Here is a 24,953-nt window from a genome sequence, read left to right on the forward strand (position 1 = left end):
AATAATCACCATGGAAACAGAAAGGTTTTGTGTGTACTTGGTCATTTTGTGCATGTACCCACTATTTAATACATTTGTGTGTGTGATTCTGTGTGTAATCAATATGCAGAGGAAGATTTGTAAATGCAGAGGAAATTTTTGAGAACATGTAAAGAACAAATAGTGAGAAACAAACCTAATTCAGTACTGTAACACAACTTAAGGAGAATTATGACCTAAAGGCCCACACTGCCAGCAACATTCAGATTTGTTCTCAAAGCACTTTCTCAAGACTTTTTTTTATATTTGGGGGGAATTAAATAATATAACTTGAAGACATATTGTGCACTGATTAAATAACACGTCTCTTTTGTCATTAAATTCATGCAAGACATTTATTTGAAATTAACATCACATCAGTGATGTTATTACAGGCCCTTGCTAGGGGGTCCTTTTGCTGTTTTCAGCTTCTTCATGAGTTCCTCCAGCGAGCGTCTATCCCTCTCTGAGACCACCTCGTTCCACTGCTTATAGAAGCTGCTGTGGGTGGAGAGATTATGGACGATGACATGTCCATGGCGCCTTACATTGACTGCAGCATCCAAACATATTTTGCTCACAGCAACAAGGAAGCGTTTGGTGAAGTTCTTGCCCCCAGTTAGGATCCGTGTGGCTCCAAGGATGTCGCATAACTTGCTTAGGTGCTGAGCTGTGCTTGCTCTAACTGCAGCGTTGCGGTGAGTGAGTCCTGCATTCAGCAGTGTGTTGATGGTACGGCCAGGGCTGCAGTTTTGAACCATGGCATCTAAGGCCATATTTGCCTGCTGCTGGATGAAGATGTTGGAATCAGACACTTTCAGTATCAGGGCGCAACCTGTGTCCTCAACCATATCATCCATGGTTCTCTGGAGGTGAGTATACATCTCACTCAGGGTGGCCATAGCAGCGCAAGACACCTTGGAGCGCAGGTTTTTAACCTCCTCTATGACACCCAGACAGGCTTTGCGAAGTGTGGCCTTCAGTAAGTCCGGATGGTTCCTTGCCAGATCTTGCATGGAAGTTAAACCATCAATTTTTTTTACCCAGTCATGAGAGTCAAGAAGTTTGAAGATATCGTCCAGGCTTCTCTTAGGACTGGGCAATGGCCACAGTCGCTGCTTGTCTTCATCAGTCTTTGGAGAAGATGGTCTCACCTGGGAAGGTTTAGATGATTCGGCTGTGGTAACAGGAGGAGGAGTGGCGGTGAAAGACAGCAGAGGGAGGGATACCTCGGCAGGACTTTCAACCTCCACAATGCTGAGACTGTCCTGAGAGCTGGAGCCCCAGTCTGTGGCAATCATCTCAGCCACCTTAAAGGCTTCATGCTTCAGATGGGCATGAATTGCCTCATCCTCCATCAAGGTCCAGAAGTTTTGTCCCGCATTTTCTTTAGGAGTCGTCCAGTCCTTCTTGTAACTGGCGGTCATCTGATTACCTGACTCCCTGGCAATCAGGTCAGCCACCTTGAAGGCTTCCTCCTTGAGATGAACATAAATGTCCTCATCTTCCATGAGAGACCAGAAGCTGTCCTCATCAAGGTTTTCACAAGTCTGTTGGTCTAACTTGGTTTTCGGCATCATCTGACTGTCTGCAATCAGGTAAGTCACCTTGTGGGCTTCTGTCTTAAGATGAGCATGAATGTCCTCATCTTCCATGAGAGACCAGAAGCTGTTCTCGTCAAGGTCTTCACAAGTCTGTTGGTCTAACTTGGATTTTGGCTTCTTCTGACTGTCTGTCATCAGGTCAGCCACTTTATGGGCTTCTGCCTTGAGATGAGCATGAATGGTGTAATCTTCCATGATAGACCAGAAAACAGAGTTCCACAGTTTTCTGGGCTCTGCTTGATAAGCAATTGTACTGTTGACAGAAAGATGCACTTTGCAGTCAATAACTTGAAATAACTCACAATGACTCTAGAATGATATAGTTCTGATTCTATATTCTATTCCTGCTTATCCATTTCACTGATATTCGGTTGCTAGGGCAACAGCTGTGGTCCCTGTTTACTTCCTGTCAGCTTCTGAATTAACAAACATTCAATAAATACACATTTAAAATGTTTATGTTGTGAACTTTGAAGTCATGTATAGTATAAAGTCCTAAAAAAGTCATTAAACTCTATTCACCAGTCATGATTTATTAAATTAACAAAGCACTACTAACCAGCACCACAACAGCATGATTTCTGTATGTTTTTGTCCCAGTAGCTCAGTCGGTAGGGCAGGGACCCCGTGTGCAGAGGCTGTGTCCTCGCTGCAGCGGCTGTGGGTTCGATTCTGGCCTTGGCCCTTTGCTGCATGTCATCCCCACTCTCTCTCCCCTTTCACGCTATATCTGTCCTGTCTCAAATAAAGGCAAAAAGCCAAAAAAATAATCTTAAAAAAAGAAAGAAAAAAAGGCTCAAGTCCAAGTGAAGTCATGACTCATTGGTTTTAGTCCAAGTCTGACTTGAGTCTGACTCAAGTGACTTGTGTCAATATCTCTTCAGATTAGTAATCAACAGATAATTCTTCCTGATGTGTTTTCTACAGAGATTAGTAGCAAAACTGTCTCTCATGTGTTTGTGTAAATTACTGTGAAAAATACACTCAGCTGCCATTTTATCAAGTACACCTCAATAAAATTAATGCCTTCTAATACAACAGTCCTGCACTCACCTTAACCTCATTAAGTTAGTAATGTCAGCAGATTCTTTAGAGAGGTTTTGATTCAACATACTGATCAATTTGGAGGCTGCAGTTTGTGCTGCTGTTAAACTGTATTGCGTTATCCAGACAGGTGTTCCTTTTATTTAGCCTACCCACACAGATATAAACGGAGTGGACAAAGTAACAGAAACGTGTCAGTATAACACAATAAAATTCAATAGCTGAACACCTCTATTTTCAACAGAAGTAGGATATATTTCAGGGCTGTTAGACTATAGCTCATAAACTGGTTATTGAGTTTATGTCAATGTGACCTTGTTTATGTCACATTGGACACACCAGCACAGTAGCTAAAGATGCCCTGGGTGTGGCTGGCCTTGGGGTTTCAGTGAACCTACCGCAAGCAAAAACCCACATACTTATTATAAAGGACGATGTCAGTCACATTTAATAGATTCATACTCATTTTATATGTTTTGTCTTTTTACAAGAGCCCTGCATGAAAGGAGGTTAACAGGTCAGTTCACTTGGTTATCCTAAGGACTGTCCATTACTCAGGGTGATTCATAGACTTTGAATGAGAAAAGCACCAAAGAAATCCCTCTGAAAATAAGTCACGATGAGCTCTGTGTGTTATCCACAGGGCCCAGAATACTGCTGCTAAAAAGAGCTGTTGCTGTTAGGTTTTTTTGAATGCCATTCCTTATGATCACCTCCATTATGTTAGATTGGAGGCAGAAATCACAGAGACTGATATCTAAACCACACAAGAGGTTTATGGAAAAATATGTCTTTTTAAAATGTGGGTGATCTGACCCTTTGACTTAGGATGCTGGGTTTGAATCAGTCAAAAGTTGGCTTGCTTAGACGTTCCCTTACAGTATAAAACATTACACATTATTCACCCTGACTGATTTTATTAATTTCCACATGCATTGTTTTGCTTTTTGTGTGTGTGTGTGTGGTATGCCTCCTTTTTGTCTGAACCTCTACTGCAATATCTTTTACTCACACACACACACACACACAAACATACACAGTAACTCAGGCAGTGCACTTAACCTGTGGTGTTTGGAACAGTGTGAGAGCAAAGTATTTTCCATGGTTTTATTTTGCTAGTGAGTAATAGCAGGCTCATTACGAAAAGCCAGAGGAAGTTCACTTCTGGATTCATAAAGGCACTTCACCACTCTGTGTGCCGTCCAAAAAAACGTCTCAAAGGCTCAAACACTAATTCAAAATGTGGATGAAATATGGTCTCTCTCTCTCACACACACACACACACACACACATACACACACACTAAAACACACAGATGTATGTATAAAGACACACACAAGGACCTTTCACAGACCGTGTCCAATTAACACTTTGAAACAAATCTGAGTTTGGTGGGCAAAACCAAGAAGACAGTCGTTTACGGCATCCATGTTGTTTTAAGAGGCTGCATATCTTAGTGTGTGTGTGTGTGTGTGTGTGTGTGTGTACGTTGATGTGAGTCTGATAGAAAAGTCCTGGTGACTTGGGCCATGCATCAAAGGGCGGCAGAGAAGCCGCACGGCATCTGGGAGCAATAACGCTGCCTCTAACCCTTCATTACCACAAAGACTGGGCCCTGGGTGGCAGCCAACGGCAATTTTCACAACCCTCCTCCTCACCTCCCTCCGTTTTTCTTTCCCTCCATTCTTCTGCCATTCCCCTATTGAGTTCTGTCTTTGAAAAAATTAAGCACAGAGCATTTCTGTACAGGATGGGGAAAGCCATAAAAAGGATGGGACTTGTTGGGATTGAAGAACTTGTGGAAACGCTGGTTTAGTTTCAATGCCAGTCAGATTAATTTATAAAGAGCAAGAAACAAGAAATGCTTCATAGAAAATCATTATTGTAGACATGATGCACTGTTTGGCAGAAGAAAACTTAAACTACAAGAAAGGACAGATACTGCTGAGTCTAAATATAATCAAAAATCCCACAAACGCATGCAAAATGTGTGTTTGGTCTGTGAGTAATACGCTTTTGAGAAACAGCATCTGAAGAAATGTAAATTGACTTAATGCCGTTTAGACTTTATTTAAAGTAAGGCCACATGTTGCCAACATTTAAATCAGGAACAGCAAACAATTTGGCCGAGAGAATTTACGAATGGGAACAGCTCGATTGGAGCTATTCTGGGACGATGTGTAAAAACACACAGCTGTCAGTGACTCATCGGGCTACAAAGTTGTGCAGTGATGCTCATAACAAATCACCTTGGGCAGTGTGCCAGTGTCCGCACTCTCTAATACTCCATATATCTTTAATGGTGCTACTTGATTAGTTTTTTCCAGCTTGTCTGTCAGCTTCAGGACTACAAATCTTATCGGATATGTCCAGTTTTACTGAGATAAAGATATATATTCTTACATCTTCTTAAATTATTATTTAATGCATGATATGTTTTCTTTGGCCAGTACAACCTGCTTTGCAGCGTCTTTCTCTCTCCTAAACATTTAATCTGGCCTGACTCTGCTGACTCCAGAAAAGTGACAGCCTTTGTGCTCTGCATAGTTCTTCCTGTGGGAAACGAGCACAAACACAAATAAACCTCTTCATGGAGAAAAGAAACATGGTGTCCACATGACAATGACACATTCAGTCAGCGGTCTGGCTAAAACACAGGCAATGATACTTTCCTGTTTAGCAGCTAATTGGCGAGCAGTTAATTATCTGGACTGCATTTACTTCTGCAGAAGGTCAGTGTTACAACCTAGGAGCTGGTCTGGGACATGTGATCAATCACTGCTGACCACCAAAGAGTAAAAGAAGGAGGGAGGGGGCACCGCAGCCCGCTAACCACATAAACACGTGAAAATCCCCACACGTCTCGCGACTGCTGTCTGATAGAGGGCAAGAGGTTTGTTCAGTCTATGTGTGTTTAGTTTCTGTGCATATTTGGCACACAGCTCTCACCTCCTCTGAGAAATGTTGCAAAGTTCACTTATAAAAGGCATGTGAACTCATAGTTGTGAATTTATATATTCATGTGTGAATATGTGAAATGTCAAGTAAAGTCTGCAAACAGTCGCTCAGTTTTAAGATGTGAAACAAATATCGTAAGATGTAATGGTGGGTGCAAAAAAGGAAAAAAAAGTGCACCTACGAATTGCAACAGTCACATCTGAGGTAAGTGTGTGATGTCAGAATACATTGAGGTAAAACGTTCACATATGTAAACCAACATGAACTCACACATATGGTTCATGTGTGCAACTTTTTGGCAAAGGTTTCACTTAACAGTTAATGCAGATTATATAGAGTCCTAACATGTATTTATGGTATTATGCTAATATGTGTAAAATTAGGGGAAAACAATGGAAGGGAATAATAATAATAATAATAATAATAATAATAATAATAATATAACATAATTTTAAGTATTGAATTCTGCCAATTATAAATTTACTTTTATCCTTATCAATTTTTCCTTATTTTTTAAAATAATTTTCTAAATCTAGCCTACTTAATTTTTGCAGTTTGTGGGAAATGTCTTGCCAAGTTGCTCATTGCCTTTTTCCCTTTTTTTTGGAAAGAAATACAACAATTAGCTCAGGATTCAAAAGTTTACTCATTTGTAAAAACCATCTGAATGCTGCACAAGAAAAGTGATGTTGATCCATGTTTCAAAATGCTAACTAATGTGGCCTCTTTTGACTAGAGAAGTTGAAAGATGCAGACCTTTTGAACAAACTACTAAAGTGAATTTGTGAAGTGAATGTGTTATGTGTGCTGTGATGGTAGAGCGTTGTCTGAGTTGTGGACCGGCGATACTGGAGTGAAGCAGATTATTTCTTGTTACTGTATTGTGATTATTGTATAAATAATGGATTTATGATTTGAAATGTCATGTCAAGGTCATGCTCAGTGTCCAGATGCCCTCAGACTTTTAGTTTAAGATTATCTGATATATCTTTAGTCACATTTTAATCTGTCTTTGTTTTCTCACATTTCATGACTATGACTATTTTGTTTCTGTCGTATTTATGCAGTTAGTCATATTTCCTGTTTTATTTTGTTATATCCTTTTCATGTGTCATGTCTGGTTTCACTTCTTTGGTATGTGTTTTCTCTCCAGTTTTAATGAGTTTTAATTTTTGATAATTAAATCAACCTATTATCGAGCTGCCTCCTCTGTTCAACTGTTTGGGTCCAAACCTGCAATTCCTCGTGACAATGGAATCAAACTGATTATTTACACATGGATTTGAATTATTGGACTGATTACTAGAATCAAATGAAGCGTATTTTGTTTTACAATATATGGAGGAACTGAATGTGATGGATCATATAAAATTATGATAGAATTGCCAGAAACCTGTCTTGTTTGTGAGCACCATACATGTCCTTATATATATATATATATATATATATATATATATATATATATATGTGTGTGTGTGTGTGTCCAATACAAACACAAGTCAAAAGATATTGATAAAACAGTGAACTGCTGAATGTCGTTCAGGCTTAAATAAAATCATTGTGAATATTACTGTCCATGTAGGCAATTATTTATCAACTAGAAGCTACCATGGCTTTCAATATTGTTGTTTGTTTTGTCAGCTGACAGTTACACGGTTGCTGCCACTGGCTGACAGATTTCACTCCATATAGACAGCTTTCCCAGCCCTCGCTGTTATGTGTTGAGCAGTGCGCCTGTGCACTGAAATGGAGCGCACCCCAGTCCTGTCCTGTTTATTTAGTCATGTTATGCATTAAGATAAATGATTTGCTATAGTTTTACGTGTTACTGTGTATTTTGCCATGTTGTGTATGATGTAAGCTGTTACGGTTTTTACTACGTATGTTAAGTCTGTTTGGTGGACCCCAGCAAGAATAGTTGCAGAAATGTTGTAGCTAATGGGGATCCTAATAAACTGAACCCTAATCCTGTTTCTCACCTCACAGCCATTTCATCGTCAGAATTGCATGATTTAAATACGCTAAGCCTTAAAATTAACTGCAAGAATACTTTTTATAGAACTGGAACTGCCAGAATATAAAATTTGCACTTCTGAATCAAACTTGCTCTGCACCCAGAGGGTGTGTTTGAGTTGAATGTATTTTTATGACATGACTGTGCCAGTGGTGGGCAGTTCCAAGGGTGGAAGGGGATTTTTTTTTTACTTTACACATTTACAGTAAAGCTATTCTTGTAAAACTTGATATTTATGAACAGAAAAATCTCCCACTTATTTCAAGATTACAGATTATATTGTACCTCAAGTCAGTGATTAAGAAAAAAAAAAAACACAATATATAACAAACTGTAATATAGCTATAACTGAAGACACATGCAACATAAAGACATATTGTTCAAAGGTTGTAAAACACTCTAAAGTTCATGCCATGTGTTATTTAACACATGCAGTAATCTTTAAATGTCTGTCAATTCTTCTTCAAAGGAGGCAGCGAGCCTGCAGAGCCTCACATACACACTACACATACACACACACACACACACACACACACACACACACACACACATACAGGGCGTATACAACATGCCAAAAGCTATTAAGTGCACAAGTGTGGTTTCTTTTTATCTGTCCCATGTCTGTTTGGGTCTAATCCTAGGCTTTGTTTCTCTAATGATTTTTGTATTGACATTATGCTCCGTATACGTGACGAACAATCAGGGGGGGAAAAATGATAATTTACAGAAAGAAAAACATACATTACTCATTTATCTCATCAGTCAGGCAGGATAAACTCTGAATTATCCGCAAACCACCCTGTGTACCTCCTCAGCCCACTCTGACAAGCTGCGGTCGCCACTCATCTCTCGTTTCTCTTTTGCAATCTCTAACCAGCTTTTCAAATGTTTGCTTTTAAAATGAGACACAGTCATTTATTCATTACTGGTTTGGGTGCCGTTGTTAGCATTTTTCCACCGTTTTTGTCCATTGCATATCGTTGCTACATCCATTTTCCTTCGCAATTCATACATGTATCTGCCAGTTCTGTGTCTTCTCTGTCTGAGTCTGATGTTATAGATTTACATTTAAAAGGCAGCAAAGATAGAGAAGAGCCAACTTGACTATTGCTGTTTATCTTTAGTGGCGTCTTATCACCAGTGTGTGTGTTTGAGAAACAGTTGACTCTATGTTGACTGCCTATATTTAAACTATTCAAACTGATTAAAAAAAGGCACTTACTCATGTGTGATACTTGAGTATTTCCATTTACCAAATACATTTCAGAGGGAAATATTGTACTAATTACTACTTATCTTTCTTTCAGATGTCTTTAACTTAACATTTCCAACAAAGATATATTTTATCTCTAAACTTCTCACATGGTTTCATGTAATTAAATATTAATACATTCATTGTTTTGTTCTCCATACCTTTCTACAAAGTGTCGTTATTCAATATAAAGATGACATTGGCATGAGACGTTGGGAAGACAATAAATTTTTTAACTTTGGTTTCGGTTTAAAAATGGCATTAGACTTTGTTCCTGAATTGGAATTTTGGTCACATGGCATCACAACCTAAATTCAACCAAATATTAATGTCTAATGACATCCGGTGCCAGCCAGGACATAGTTTAAAGTAGCACAATAATACCTACAAAAATATACTAATACTTTATGTATATTTTGAGAATACTTCTGCACTTTCACTTAAACAAAGTATAGATTCATATAAAAATAATGCCTCTTAATCATCACTTCTGACCAATAGAAATGTCTGGTCTCTGCATTTATCTGCAGACACTCTGCCCTCTGCCTGTATTTTCTCTTTTCTTTTCATTTTGCTGTGTCCAGGACGTTTTGGGGCGTCAGCTTTTGGGCAGTGCTATGTAGCCCCCAGCCACAGCGTGCAGGGTGTGATGACTGGACTCTATAAAAACATAATGACCAGGTGCCAGATTGTAATCCAAGAGGAAGCTACAAAAGTGGCGGACGCCACACCAAAAAAAGATTGCAAATATAGCAAGACGAAACGCCGAGTGAAAAGCTTGTTAGTGTTCATGTTGAGCTGGGGAGGAGGGGCCAAATGGGAGTGTTGTGTTTACAAACCAAAACGGACAAATCCCACTCATCCTGCCTTTAAGTAAGAATTTGAATGTAGGATGTTAACTTGTTGCAGAGCATTTAGACATTCATGAATAAAATTAAGTAAAGAATTTAAAGACTTCCTCCACAGCTGACCACACCACTATCTTTTTGGAAAATATCTCGCATATGTTGGACATTTTATTCAGCTTTTCCATTTCAACAAAGAAATAATAATGATATAATATTTAGAGGGAGCTAGAAAACGAAAACCAAGCTATTATGTGGTCGAAAGTCATGTAATCCAACAAGAATGATGGCGATCAGACATGCCATCTCTGGTCTGAAAACTTTTCACTGTAACTGTAAGAAATGAAATACAGCTGATCACATTTTGGGGCTGCTTTTATGGGTTTGGCTGGTGTATTACACTGAAACCTACAGTGAAGGTCTTCACAAGCTTAGCTTTGCCACACTGATGCAAACACTCGAAAGATACAATTACACCCACACAAACTGACGGAGTCGTTCTCTTTGTGCCATATCAAAATACAAAGATGGGAAAAACAAAGTCAGAAACTTCATGACAAGACAGAATAACACGGACTCGCAGATTACATTGGATGTGTGCGTGTGCATACTTTCTCAGTATTTCTGGCTTTACTGACTAAGAGTTTGAAAAAGAAGCTGCCTGCCTGGTCATCCAAACAGTGGAAACAATGTTGGTACGACCGCAGCGCTCCCCCCACCCACCCATTAAAATCTACTCCTTCCAATCTCTAAACTCGAACTGCAACAATTATGAGGATTGTTTCTTGGCAGCATTTTTCATATTTGTTGTAGCTCTCTGCTCGCTGGGCATCACTTCGCCTCCTGTTCGCTCCACACTTTTAAGTTGCTTCCTTCTTTCATCTCCATTTTCCTCCCAATGTCTCTCACTTTCCCTCCACATCCCTCCGTCTTTGCCAGTACTGCTGACTCGTCTCTCCTGAGATTGTGCCTGCTTTGATTCTGGAGCTCAGAAACCATAGCTAAAACAAACACACGGCCTTGGCCACCTCTGCACACACACATACACCTGGAAACGCTAGAATTGATTACTCCTGTCTGCCAGCGACAGGAGTTATGTGAGTGTGTGTGGGTGTGTGAAACGAAGAAGGTGAAGGAGGCAAACTTTGACTACTTATGTCTCAACTTTGAATCACTTTTCCTTCTTGTCTACACACAACCTCTCTTGCTCTGGTTCTGATTTACCAGTAGTATGTCACCCTTCACCAGCAACCCCCCTCCATGTGTGTGTGTATGCGTGTGTGTGTGTGTGTTGGGAAGGCTGCAGAGCTGCATAAAGGGCTCTTTATTCGAGTCGGACAGGGAGAGGAAATCAGCTTTAGAAGTAAAAACAGAGGGAGCAAGAGAGAGATGGAGACCACAGGGCTGCACATCTGGAGTTATTACAAGGCTTCCTCCTGCCTGCCAAGAAAACGCCGACATTCCTGCCCTCACTACAAAGACCATGGAGCCTCTGCTCTCACTCCTACACACACACATCCATCACTCAGAAACCACATATACATTCATATGTACCATAAGTAGAGATGTGCACATACAGTAAATGCAATAGACGAACATGCAGACGCTTTACGAATATACGCCTTCACGTGAGTGCACAAACGTAGACGTCCAGCCATCTGCCCACATACGCTTCCACTAAAAAGTTCCCTTCCTCAGCAGCCAATCCTTCACTCCCTTTCCAAACTTTACACGCGCCAAATGAGTGCGTCTCACTTCCTGTTCACCTTTGACCTTCCACTTTCTCCCCAAAAGCCAGAGAAGAAAGACAGAAAGAGAGGAAGGGGAGGGGGGGTTGGGGGGGTAAAAAGCCAGACAGAGGGAGGGGAGAGAGGAGAGGAAAAATGGGGGGCCGGCGAGCTCCTCCTCCTTCTCTCTCCATATCTCCTCTCTCTCTCTCCTTCCTTTTTCTCCTTCTGTCTCTCGAAGGAGAAACTTGATGGCCAGTTCTTTGCCACGTCGAGACTCCAGCCGGTCCACCTTGGCTGATACCGGGGCGGCTTTTTTACTGCGGGATGCTTTCGGTAGACGAATTCAAATAACTCAAAAGTCGCATTTGAGCGCTATCAGCCTGATTTTGCCGCAGCGGTGCAGTTATGTTGAATGAAAGGACATCAGGAGATAAATCGGGGCTAACCGGTAAAGAAGAAGAGACATCGCTTAAGACAGCGAGATTTGTAGAAGAAGAGAGGAGATTGTCAAGTCGCAAGTATTCCCTCTCATGAGACATTTCTTTCTGTTTGGTATGTGTCAAGAAGACAAAGGTGAATTAATTTGGCGTTTTAGTGGGAGGTGATGAGTTGATCTCAACTGACCACAACTATTCACTGCTAGCTTTCTAACCAAGAGAGATTAACAACATTTTGATAGCAAAACGTTGGCTTTTGGGAGTTTCTGTCATTTACTGAAAGCTCTAAACAGTTTTTAACTGTTTAACATCTTGTAAAATATCCTAGTTTTTATTTACTTAGTCTTGGCCTGGAGGTCAATGGGGGCAAACCAAGATTTGGTTGGTTTTTGCTCAATGGGATATGATCCTTTTGTGTGGGTTTAAACATTTGTGTCTTTCTCATTGTCTTTGTCAGCTGTTTTATTTATTTTCAGCAAACAGACTTAGAGGGAGCTTGCCAAAAAAATGCTTAGCTTTTTTTTGGTTTTGTTTTTGCAACAAAATATTTCTCAGATTTAAAAAATGAATTGAAAATTGGACCAATAATATCTCAAACAATACAGAGAATTCTTAGATTTATTCAGTATTTTTAACACTTTTTCTCATTGAGTTGTTGAGAAAAATGCATTTTTGCATCTGGTGTTTCTCCTCCAGAACTGCATCTGGTATGCTGCTTCTCACAGCGGGAAACAGGAGGGAATGTCGTTGAATCTGTCAATCAGTGGCTATCACCTCTGTCTAACCTCACCTCCTCCTCAGCCTCCTCCTCCTCTTCCTTCACCTCCCTGCCGGCCCCTTCATCCATCCCTCACATGCTGTTTCTTCTCCAGCCCGCACAATCGGCCTCATCAGCACTTTAGCACACTGACTATGACAGCAGGGAGAACTGGACTCAAGATACTGGAATCACAGTGAGTATAGTTTGGAATATGTGAATGACAGCATCTTCATCCTGAATATGTGAGCATGGCATGAGTAAAACCTTCTCCACAGCATCCTTCAGTTGCCCAGCCCGCCTGCCCAGTGTTCAGACTACCTGTTCAGGAAGTAGTGGTTGTACAGTAGTCTGCACATTGGTTAGGCTGGCCGGGGAAGCACGGGACGACTAGCAGTGGCCGAAATAGGGACAAGAAAGAGGAGCAAAAGGGCATCCAGCAGGCACAAGCACATCAAGCTGTGGGAACACGCGGCACCACCCCTCGTCCATCTGGACAAGCCCGGGCACAAGTCTAAATAGGGCACCCAAAGGCTCCACCGCAGAAGTCTGGCACTTGACTATTCTGGATTTATGATTGACGCATACATAAGTTCCCATTTCAGACTTGTTTTTCTTGCTTTATTTATATACAGTATATATTTGTGTTGTTTGAGTTTTTATTGAACAAAGAAATCTGATGACGATGAAACTGTAAGAACAGTTTGAGACAGTTGAAATAAAGATGCCAGAATATCTATTTGACATTGTTTCTTTTCTTTTTTTTCTTTCTTCAAGTAAGGCAAACAGTCACAGAAATTAAACCAAAACTGATCCACAAAATGGGAAATCCCATAGGCCTATTGACTTACAGAATGTCATTCATATAAATAAAAGTGATGGTTGCATGACATTCCCAACATGTTGTTTATTTTTCTAGACACTGAAAGACCTACTGTAACTGAGAGCTTAAACCTCCCAAAAAGTTAAACCACGCAGAAGAAATGAACACTTGCCCAAAAAGATAACTAAAACACATAGTAAACCCCCCAGCATCGCACTGCGCTTCTGACCAAAATGTACAATTACGTCTCTGCCTTCTCTGCACCAACTTTACCTCAAATGACCATGTAATGTGCCGAGAGGCAGGAAGCCACCGTACAAAAATGCTGAAAGAGAAGCCACTCTGTCATTGTCTATTCACCATTTTTACGAGTCTTTGTATAGCCCTCCCAAAAAAAGACAACCAAAAAAACTGTTTGCGGATTTAGTGTTTGTAGGTGACGTCATGTGAAATGTTACAAGTTTAGCTAAGACCCCCTGCCTTGTTTTCCATTATGTTTTGTTTTCTAGCTCTTCACCGGGGCCGCAGTTTGTCTTCCAGCCCGCCTGTGTTTGATAAAAGCGAACCCGCAGCGTACCATTTTGAGCTCCCTCTCCCTCTCGAGTACACAAAAAGCAAAGTAGAGGGCAGGAACATTCACACGGTGTCCCATCACAGAGCATCGTCTGCAGGAATGAAAACCGCAAACCAACCTGTTTCCATTTAGAGCCCTGCCACCATGTCGCAGCCCCGCGAACATGCACACAAGCACACACAAGTCCACGCACATACACATAGGCACACACACACACACACACACCGTATGGCAGACAAGTTTCTGGTGAGTGCGTTGAAAGCAGCAGTCTGCTGTTTTCCCCCAGGATGTTTACAGCTGGGATCACCAGGCGGGTCTGGCTTTCTGGCAGTTTTACAGCAGGAGTAGGGAAACCCGGACACACACACACACACACACACACTCACACACACACACACAGACACACTTAGAGCCAAAAAGGACACCCAATGAAAATACAGTCACTGAGAGGACAGCAAGGTAATATCGACGACTTATTTGTCTCTGTGTGTTTCTGTCTTACAAGTGGAAATGTCTGTGTGTAAATGTATGAATTTACTGACAAAAATATATGAATATCACATGTGCTGGCAGTCTATAACATCACAGTCATGTGTGGGTCTTTTTTTAATGTACATTTTTGTTTTCTTTGCAACCATTTTTCTCCATTCACATCTCCCTCCCTCCCTTCTCTTTCTGCTTTGGGAAGCCATAAGCTACAGAGGAGCCTGATTCAAAGAACTGGCATGTCCTGTGGTAATACAGACCAGAAGGTTTCTAGGCACACACACACACACACACACACACACACACACACACACACACACACACACACTAACCAAAACATCCTGGCACCACTAGTTGGGTTGAAAGTTATTATTAGTGTCTGGGGGTGGTGTGTGCATGTGTGTTTCTGTGAGGGTGTGTGTGTGTGTGTGTGTGTGTGTGTGTGTGTGTGTGTATGTGTGTGTAACCAGGCTGCGGCAAGGGTTTTCCCCATGACGAGAGGCAGTCAATAAAACGACGCTGCGCTCTTTTGTGAGTTTGTGTAATGAAATGACTGTGAAATGAACAATAAGATGCAGAAACCTTTTCTCTGCATGCAGTGATACCTTTTTTAAGTTCTAAACATAAATCAGTTTCCAGCTTCCTATCAACCGTGTGTATTTTGGCAAGTATCCAGTCAGGTGCACATGTGAGTGTAAGACCTCATGAGTACTCTAACCTCTAGTGTGTGTGTGCTTGTGTGACTGGACCATATAAAAATGTTCAGCTTGGAAGGAAAACAAAATGGAAAGTTTCTCTTTTTTCTTGTCTCTTTTTTTAAAAAGTCATTTGCAGTACCCTGCGCTGAGCTTTAGCACCGGCACCTTGTGTTGGTTTTGGGTCTCCCAGCACACTCGCATGTTCAAATAAATATACAGTACAAGAAAGGAGGGAAAGACGGAGGGTGGGGACAGGGGAGAAAGAGAGGGTGACAAGGAAAGAGTGAGGCATAAAGAGAATGGAGAGACGGATGACGGGAGGGGAGGGTGAGGAAGAGTTTCCTCTGGTTTGGGGATAAACCTTTGAGGATGTGTAAGAGAGCGATGGGAAATGAGGGGAGGAAAAAGGTATAAAGGGAGGATATAAAAGCAAAACCATCCACCCCGGCCCTCTCTCCTCTTTCTCCTCCTCCCTGTCTCCCCCCTTTGTGCCCCCACCCCACCTTCTCTCCCTTCACATGGTCCTTGTTACTTCTGCTGCTAACCAGCTAACAAGAGACACTCCTGCCTCCTCCCCTCTCCTCCTCTACAATCCAGTTTCTTACTGTGTGCCCCTTCTTTGAAATAAAGTATGTTTATTAGAAGTGTGTGTGTGTGTGTGTGTGTGTGTGTGTGTGTGCGTGTGTGTGCGTGTGTGTGCGTGTGTGCGTGTGTAATTTGGAACAGAGCAGGGGGCTCTGGTATGCACATGTGTGTGCCAGCTTCGGTGTCTGACATGCTGGGGGGTCCTGACTCTTTGCAAAGGGCTCTCTCAATGCTACACACACACACACACACACACACACACACACACACACACACACACATTTATGTCAGCAAGCAGAGCGGCTGTGGCTAAGTCCTGGAGACAGCAAGACTGTGGCTAGCTCCTAATAGTTCTGCAAAGAATCATGGGACACCGCTCTGACCAGTCGACCCAGTAACAAAGCACAGCGGGTCAAATCATCTCAGTGGTCAGAGGACCAGGAGTCGTTTTTGGCAACAGAATGAGATAGAATGAATTATAGACCAGAAAGTGGAAAAGAAATTTCTGCACGTGAAGAGCTGGAATAATTCTCCTGGTATTGCAATTTGTTGGAAAATATTATGAAAGTGTTGTTGTTAAAACGTGACAGGTGACTCAAACATAGGTGATGATTTCTCAGGACACACAAAGATGTAGAGAGCACTCACAATAAAATGTCTCAGTATGATACACAGTTTTAGTCTGGTCACAAGACTACACAACAGTTGAATGAGCTTATGGACATTTCGGTATGACATTTCAGCTATTGAAAATTACAGGGTTACAGGGATGATTGTGAAATCATGTGTTTTTGCCTCAAAAAAAAAAAAGAAGCTGAATGCAACAACATGACCAACTTTTAAAATAGCTCCCGAATTCAGCCAAACATGGGCCTAATTTTGGGAGTACACTGAGAAAAAACTACACTGGCTGTACATTACTGATCATGTTAAAGTTCTTTTGTTTTTTTGGTTCCAGTTGATTTTGCTGAGTTCCCTCTTTTCCACTTTATGACTAAAAGAGCTCTTTTTGCCGAGCCCTCATGCAACAAGCTAATTAGTGTGCTGTCATATTATTTTACCATTTTTTCATGCTGTTTTTTTCTTTGGAGAACACTACAAAGCAGATAAACAAATACCAGCTGTCACTCTGACAGATGCATTGGGGATTGGACTGTCAGCTCTCTCACATCATCAAATTCAAGGTATCAAGCCTGCAGCTCTGTTCACTAGTGTGCATCTAATCAAAAAGTCTCAAAGTGTGCAAATCCAGAAATGTGCAGGTGCAGTATATCATCATTAGGCATGTGATAATTGATAAACAGCGTCTCACCTCATCGTCTTTATACCAGGACAGAGATTCTGCGGTGAGGACGAACCAGTACTCCTTGGCTCCTCCCTTCATGATGCCAATGTTGTTGATGGTCAGCCAGCCCTTCCTGATCACCTGAGAGACACACAGACAAACAGAGACAAAAGGATTATAAATAACACACAGCAAGCATTTTCACACACATTTCACTGACTTAAAGAGACAGTTCACCCCTAAATCCAAAATACAAATTAATACACATTTTTTCTCTTACTTGTGGTGCTTCTTAACAATCTAGATTATTCTGGTGTGAGTTGCTGTGTGTTGGAGATTCGGAGTAGATCTTTTCTTCAATATAATGGAACCACAGTAGTTTGTGTATTCATTTTTAAAATGTATCCTTTTGGTGCTTTGAGAACCACAAGCCGAGTGCCTTCTAGCTCCATTATATTGGAGAGAAGGCAGACATCTCTACAGCTGATATCTCCAATACTCGGCAACTCACACCAAAAAATATAGACTGACAAAAAGCACTACATGTAAGAGGAAAAATGGCTATTTTTGATTTTGGGTGAAGTGTCTCTTTAACACCATGTTTGTCAGACTGTGTATGTAACAGACATATCTTAACTAACATGTAATGTTAATGCTTCTGGTGGAGATAAGAAGCAACTGCCACAAACAACAGAGGGGTGACGCTCACCTACACAACTAAACACATGCCTCACACTCTTTTTTTCTCTTTTTCTCTCTTGTATGTCATTCTCTCCACCAAACAGAAACTATAGACACATACAGTACATTGTGTGCGTGTTATTTACCTTGAACCGATCGCTAACTCCTCTCTCCGGCTGAATGAGAATGTGGAGAGAACGTTACAAAGCTACGCCAATGTATTTAGGAAAGGCCAAAATTTACACAAGGGTGGTCAGGTACCAGCACATATTTAGCTGGCTGCTGGGACGGCAGCAAGTTGACAGCAAGCGGGATGGAGGGCAAGGGAAGTGAGGGGGCTACAACAACGATGGCCCATGTCAATTTTTTGAGACCATGCAGTGAGATGCAGGAGCCAGACTGTTTTGTACTGTATGTACTTTCTGAAGAGAAGTGGTGGAGTAATCAAACTTTGGAGGGCTGAACTGATCAAAATCCAGTTACCTTTCATTTCCAGATGTTGCTCTGAGAATATTCTCTCTATCTGTCATATAGTGTTTCTTTTTCATTACTTGTTTTCATTCTCTTGAGTTTAATTTCCTCAATATGTAGCTTCTAAGTTAGAAAAAAGAGTTTGTTTTTTCCAGACTGTTTGAAACTGACGCAGTCACCAATGCAGGATATTCAATATCTGATGTTTCTTTTAGACTCATTTAAATAGACTTATTGACATACAGAAATCAAATAAAAAATACAGTTTTATACAAGAGTACATCCTTACCATCCTTACAAGGCAGTTTTATTTACACTACTCAAAATTAAAATGATAATAAAGAGTAAAGTCTACACATTAACTCCAAACTACGACTTCAGTTGAAAAAAGAACAGGCGTCTTTCCATCTTGATCATCATCTGGATAACAACACTCGCATTACTTAGACCCTTAATCTGCAACATAAATGAAACAGTTCAATGGAAAACTGCCTGTCCGTGCATACCTGCACATCTGTACTCCTGTGCATCATTTTTACATATTCCCCTGTCACTCACCACATGTGTTTGTCATCTTGAGAGTGGGTTAACCAACAATGGCCGTGATACACAGTCTTACACTGATTATTTTGCAGAATATTAGAGACTAAATAAGAAGTGTATTTGATGATAAGTCAATACATTTGGGTTTTAGGGGGTCCTTTCAGAGAGTTTTCAGGATGGAGGTCAGGAGGTCGTTAAATCAGCAGCACAGAAGCTGTGGGGCCAACTACACCCGTCTGTAAACAGGAAGTGAAGATCACCACATTGTTTACTATGTGCCTCTAGCCTTTGACCCCTAAACTGGGTGGTTGTTTTCACAACTGACATCTATGGAGGTGACATAATGTCTTGCACACTGCAGGTCTTTATTCCCTCTGGCCTTCTGCTACTTTGGATAAATAAGGGGAGAGGCAGGGAATAAAAGAGGAGATAGAGAGAAGAAGTCTAGTGACGTGTAAATAAAAATGTTTGATAAATGTCTCCATGAAAAGAAAATCTCTTTGGTCTTCACTTTTAGATGTAATTCAAGAACACATGAGTGACTCTGTCTTTATCTAGTTCAAACTACTGCTGGGGGCAAATCTTCACCGCCAAAGCAAACTGGCCCCAGTGTTCAGCATTTACAAACTGAGCCTTTCAACAACACTGAAAGATGCTGCATTTTATAGTCATCCTGTGGTGTAAGTGTGTGTATGAGCGTAAGTGTGTGTGCCTGCATGGACGACAGAGCTGAAAGAGAGGAAAGGGAAGCAGCCAAGCATCCCCCACCACAGCCACCTGCCCGTCTACTGGTAGTTAGTATGTAGCTCATTTCAAACACACACAGACACACACACACACACACTCATAAATCCACCATCAGCTATAATCCAGCAAACATGACAGACATACACGTGTAAACACAAACAGAAACACAAATCCTGAGATATGCAGAGCGTAAAAACATGAGCACAGACGCGAGAAAGCCCACCTGCAGACATGCACAGAATCACACACACATTCACACTTCAAACATACACACACACTACTCACCATGATCTCATCCTGAAGCAGAAAAGCCACAGAGAGGAGGAAAAAGAGGACGAGACACAGTAAAAAGAGAAATCACTCAGAGGAAACAAAGGCAACAAAATGATAGACCACAACCAAAACCAGAGTTGAAGAAAATAAGATTGAAAAATAAAAGATGGGAAAAAAATAGAAGATCTACATGCTTTTAGAGAGGAAAAGCTATAATCTAAATCATGCAAAATCTGTGTTTATTTTACCTTAAATATGTAGTTACTGAGATGATATTGTCAGTGGTGGAAGAAGTATTCAAATCTTTTTCTTAAGTAAAAGTACTAATACCACACTGTAGAAATACTCTGTTGGAAGTATAAGTCCTGCGTTGAAAATTTAACTTAAGTAAAAGTAAGTATGTATTCAGGAAAGTGCTTAAAGTGCTCAAAGTTATTAGAAAATGTAAGAAAACACCCAAAAACAAAAATACCCCCAAAACTCAACATTTTTAAACAAAAATAAAATGAAAAAAAAACTTGGAAAAAAATAGAAGAGGACTTGTTTAATTTTCTGTCAATGGACTGATTGATCAATAAGCCAATTACTGCAGCTGTACTCATCTTATATTTTTTATGCAAAAATCCTTATCTGCAGAGTAATGAAAGTGCTCAGATAAAGTAACATTGGAGTAAAAAGTACACTATTTTCCTCTGAAATTCAGCGGTGTAAAAGTTTAAATAGATATGGAAAGAAAATACTTATGTAAAGTACCTCAAATTACATCAAATTTGTACTTAAGTACAGTACCTGAATACATGTACTTAGTTACATTCCACCACTGGATATTGTGACGTGTCTGCAGTAGCCAGTTACTATAGGTTTGTCAGTTTTATTAGTGTGTTTTTCTGTCTGTTATTTAGCAGATACCTTTTTAAAAAAAAAGTGTTTTTATTATTTTATTTTATTTCTTTCATTTCATTTTACAAATGTTCTTATCTTTTTTCCACATAAACTGCACTTACTCAAGTAAAAAAAAAAGTCAGACATGTATTGCATAATTGTCTGTCACTGTGTATTTTCATGCAGCTTGAGCTCCAGATGGAGATTTAAAATTTCAAACCATTTTACGTTATTAAAGTGACAGATTTAATAGACCTTGCCAGAGGTATTTGAATGTTTATTAATATGATCATTGTGACCTTCGCCAAAAGGACAAACTGTTTCAAGATTTGAAGACTGTTGTCCATTAGTGTGTACCATGTACGAGAGCCGCACAGAGCTGCATTGTTTAAGATATGGACTGTTGCCCGGGGTAACAAGATACTGTATAACTGTGCTACATTTAGCGTGGACAAAACAGAGAGCTCAGTGCTAACAGAATAATGCCTTAGGGAAATACTGTATGAAGTTCAGATGTCATATTGGTGGCCAACAGACTGCATAAGCTCAGTGCTGAATCATGAACTGTAACCTGTCAAATAAAAGTGACGCTCTGTATGCTCGACAGTACCTGGTTGCCAGCTGTTTTCTTCTTGTTCATTTGGTTGATCCTCTGCTGAGCGCTGCAAAACAAAACACATCAGGAGAAAATGGATTTAGGCACTTAAACTGAACATGAACTGGCAAATCTACAGTGATGGCAGATCTTTATATTCTATAATTGAAGAGAAAAAAAGAAAGAAATTCACTTGGCAAATCCAATGAAGTCCTCATGGTTGGTGTTCATGTAGGACAACTCAATGTCTATCAACAGCAACACCTGGAGAGAGAGAGGGAGAGAAGTAATCAGTGAGTGCTAATTTAAAAAATATATAGGAAATTCATAACTTCTTAAGATTTTTCTTTTTTAAAAAAATTAATTTTTTGGCATTTTAACTTGTCATGTCTTGTTTCTGCATTTTGCACCAGAGTTGTGTTGTAATGCTATCAATGAAAACTACAACTACTGAATATATATATATATATATATATATATATATATATGTGTGTGTGTGTGTGTGTTTGTGTGTGTGTATGTATGTATATATGTATGTATGTATGTATGTATATATATATAAGCATGAAGGACACATTTAAGTTAATCCTTATTCTATACAGATCAATCTCACTAATTTTCTTACTGTGTGTGTAGGGCTTTTTGTGTGTGTTACCTGGTTCTTAGTGCGGCTTTCTCTGTCCCTGATGTGCTGGGTGACAATTCTCTCCATCTCCTCTCTCAACATGGGATACTGAGCCAGCTGTGAGCACAGAGCACAGTGTGTAGGTAGCAAAAACACACACGCCTACTGTCACAAATCTACAGTCAGACTTCATTAAACCACTACACTTCTCATCTCACTTAACCACAACACACAGTTCCACCAATACAACGAAATAATTTACAAAAACATAATTAAGCATGTGTTGAGGAGTTTATCCCAGACTCAGCTCTAGTTCTGCACACCCTGACCAGTGGGTGGATTTGAGTTAAGAGTGGATTTTATGTGTAAAATGTCCATTTGTTGCCAAAATGGAACAAATGCAGAAGAATAGTGTTAAGTCTGTGATATTACCACACAAACACAGAATAAACAATGTTTCTGGCAGAAAAGCTTCCTTTTTCCCAGCACACTGCGGGTCTTTTTTTCCATGAGCTCATTGCAAACCCACAAACACAGACATTGGTGGGCCTCCAATGTGACACAAACACATTTGAAGAAGTGTGAGGAAAGAAGAAAACTCAGAACCAAAATCACAGCACAAGAAAGAAAAATGTACGCTGTTTTCTTGCAAGTTACAATGCATCTTTCATATCTGTCAGATGGTCTGGTGAATGAAGCAGATATAAATAGGCTTCTTTCTGGCTCCCAAGTTGATTTACTGCTTCCTGGGTTTGGTCCAATTACAAAGCAGACGACGTCCATAATGAATAGATGCTTTATAATAATGGGACATGCTGTTTGGATGAATGTCAGTTTAATTACTGGCATCAAAGCTGGATTGTTAAGAGTGTTTCTCACATTGATCTTTGCTGGAAATATTACAAATTGAAACATAATCAAACAGCAACTGTCCAATCCTAGCTTTGCAACCATAACAGGGCACAGCAGGTGTTAAAAACAGTGTGCATGGGGCTGCAGGAGTTCTTTCAATCTCCAAGTGTCTCCCATGTTCTCCAGCTCTGAAGAGCACATAACGAGAACCTGACAAAGACGTTCCCCAGCTCTGTATTCAACTAATATGACAATATGACTTTGAGAGTTATAAAATATACAATTTAACTGGCTCAGGTCTTAATCTAAATGGTGTCAAATATTTAAAATTGATATTTTGACAAACTAATATTATATTTAAACAACACTATAACTGTCACTCTTTTTGTATGGAGAACACCCAAACACAAATCAGCTGTATATAAATAAAAATAATGAATTAACTATTTAAAAGATAAAAAGGAAATTCAATATTTTAGGGTTGGCAAATCAATTGTAGTTGACTTTTGCCATATCCAAACAGATGAGAGTTTTATGGTCCGATGAGAGTCAGAGACATCCATCAATCAAATATTACCACTGCCATGACCCTGGGTTTTCTGTTTGTAGTCTGTTATCTTGTTGACTTTGTGTTTGGGTCTCTCTGTTTGCTTTTCCTTGTTTCGTGTATTCATTCATGTTTAGGTATTTTCTGTTTTATTTTGTAGGTTCACTCCTCATGTGTCATATCTGGTTTTACTTCCTGAATTTCTGTGTTTTCCCTCCTTAGAGATTGTCTGCCCCGCCCTCATTGGTTTCACCTGTTTGTCATAAACTGCTGGCACCTGTCCCTCCTTATCTTCCTGTGTATTTAGTGTTTTTGCTCCCCTTGTCCTTTGTCAGTCTGTCTTTGGTCTCAGTGTTTCCTGCATGTACCCTGCACACTATATTTTTCAATTTAGTTTTCTTTTTTCTCTCTAGTGTTTCTCATCTACTTGCTCCCTTAGCTTTGTTGCCCACTTCACTTTTTGTCTTTTTGCATCTGCTTTTTGTTTTCAAAGCCCACTTTTTGTTCTCTCAGTATCCTGTCAAGTGTTTTACAATTTGAGTCCTCCTCTGAATTTTAGAGAATCTTAACAGCCATCTCCAAACGTTAGGGTTAACAGGATAATATTTATGAAATATTTTGACTTAAAATTGATCAAATTTTAAACAAACACAATATGAAGCTTAATTTGTGTTAACAGAATATCAAACTGGAGGAGACAGGACTCTGTACGTAGGACAGTTGTAAGCTACAAACAAGAAGCATGCTTTTGTTTGCATCTATCTGAAATCAAAGAGCCATTGTCTTAAAAAATTTAGTGTAGACTTCGAGTGGTAAATCTTCCACCACTATTATTGTAAAATGCATAATGTCACGCTAGAATGGAAAGCTTGACAAGCGTTAATGTTCACATGAAAAAATCATCTGCATCACATTAGAGCTCAAGCACACTGTGAAAACAACCCCACATCTGTTTTGTAAGAGCATACTGTTAAAGCATCTTGTTAGTGTGAACTGTTGACAGTTTAGTAAAATCAATCGATTGAATTTTAGGAAATATGGAAAGACTTAAAGATAGCAGCTATAATCAACATTTTCACTATTGTCCCATTATTACTTAAATATTGTTAACTGGTTCAAAGAGGAGCACATTATGGTTTTCACATCTCATTTTTACTCAGATTGTGAAAACCATGAATATAAAAAAATCACAAACAAAATCAATTAATTGTTGATGCATTCAATGCCAAAGCAACTGAAAGCAACATGATTTGTGCTGCTGGAAAGGTGCATTGCAACTTGACAAAGGCTGCTTAAAACTAAAAGTGTTCAGTGTCTTAAAAACTGACACAAAAACACAAAACTGAATTTATTTTACAAACAAGGCAGCAGGCAGAGGCACTCACAGTGATTCAGACTGACATGCAATGCAGAGGAACAGGGAGGGAGAGGGATGGAGGAAAACTTCAAACTGACCCCTTTGTGGATTTTCCCCACCACTGTGTATTATAATACAGATCTTTAAATACAGTATGTCTCTGAAAATGAAATTAAGAAAAGTGTGACAGAGAAGAGAAATCCAAAGGAGGTCACGCTGTCTTTTGGTCATTTGCTTTGTGAGGAAGCAGCCAGCTCAAAGGGTTAAAGG

At 40.0% G+C, this 24,953-nt stretch overlaps 1 protein-coding gene across 12 annotated transcripts in view; it reads right to left on the reverse strand.

The window, feature by feature from the left end:
• The window catches only part of dnm1a (dynamin 1a), a 62,860-nt gene that overhangs the window by 13,065 nt on the left and 24,842 nt on the right, over window positions 1-24,953 (reverse strand). For 8 of the 12 annotated variants that reach the window (XM_088070662.1, XM_088070651.1, XM_088070655.1 and 5 more), the window contains exons 11-16: window positions 21,958-22,044; window positions 21,496-21,566; window positions 21,318-21,369; window positions 19,838-19,849; window positions 17,938-17,967; window positions 17,138-17,251 (exon numbers count right to left, since the gene is read on the reverse strand). In XM_088070662.1, the coding sequence (XP_087926788.1) occupies window positions 17,138-17,251; window positions 17,938-17,967; window positions 19,838-19,849; window positions 21,318-21,369; window positions 21,496-21,566; window positions 21,958-22,044 (366 nt within the window). The remainder of the gene's footprint in view (window positions 1-17,137; window positions 17,252-17,937; window positions 17,968-19,837; window positions 19,850-21,317; window positions 21,370-21,495; window positions 21,567-21,957; window positions 22,045-24,953) is intronic. The other 4 variants (XM_088070658.1, XM_088070661.1, XM_088070657.1 and 1 more) reach the window with 1 other exon arrangement.

Source organism: Plectropomus leopardus, chromosome 20 (genome assembly GCF_026936395.1).
Source record: "Plectropomus leopardus strain MGB_pleo_1.0 chromosome 20, ASM2693639v1, whole genome shotgun sequence".
Classification (NCBI taxonomy): domain Eukaryota; kingdom Metazoa; phylum Chordata; class Actinopteri; order Perciformes; family Serranidae; genus Plectropomus; species Plectropomus leopardus.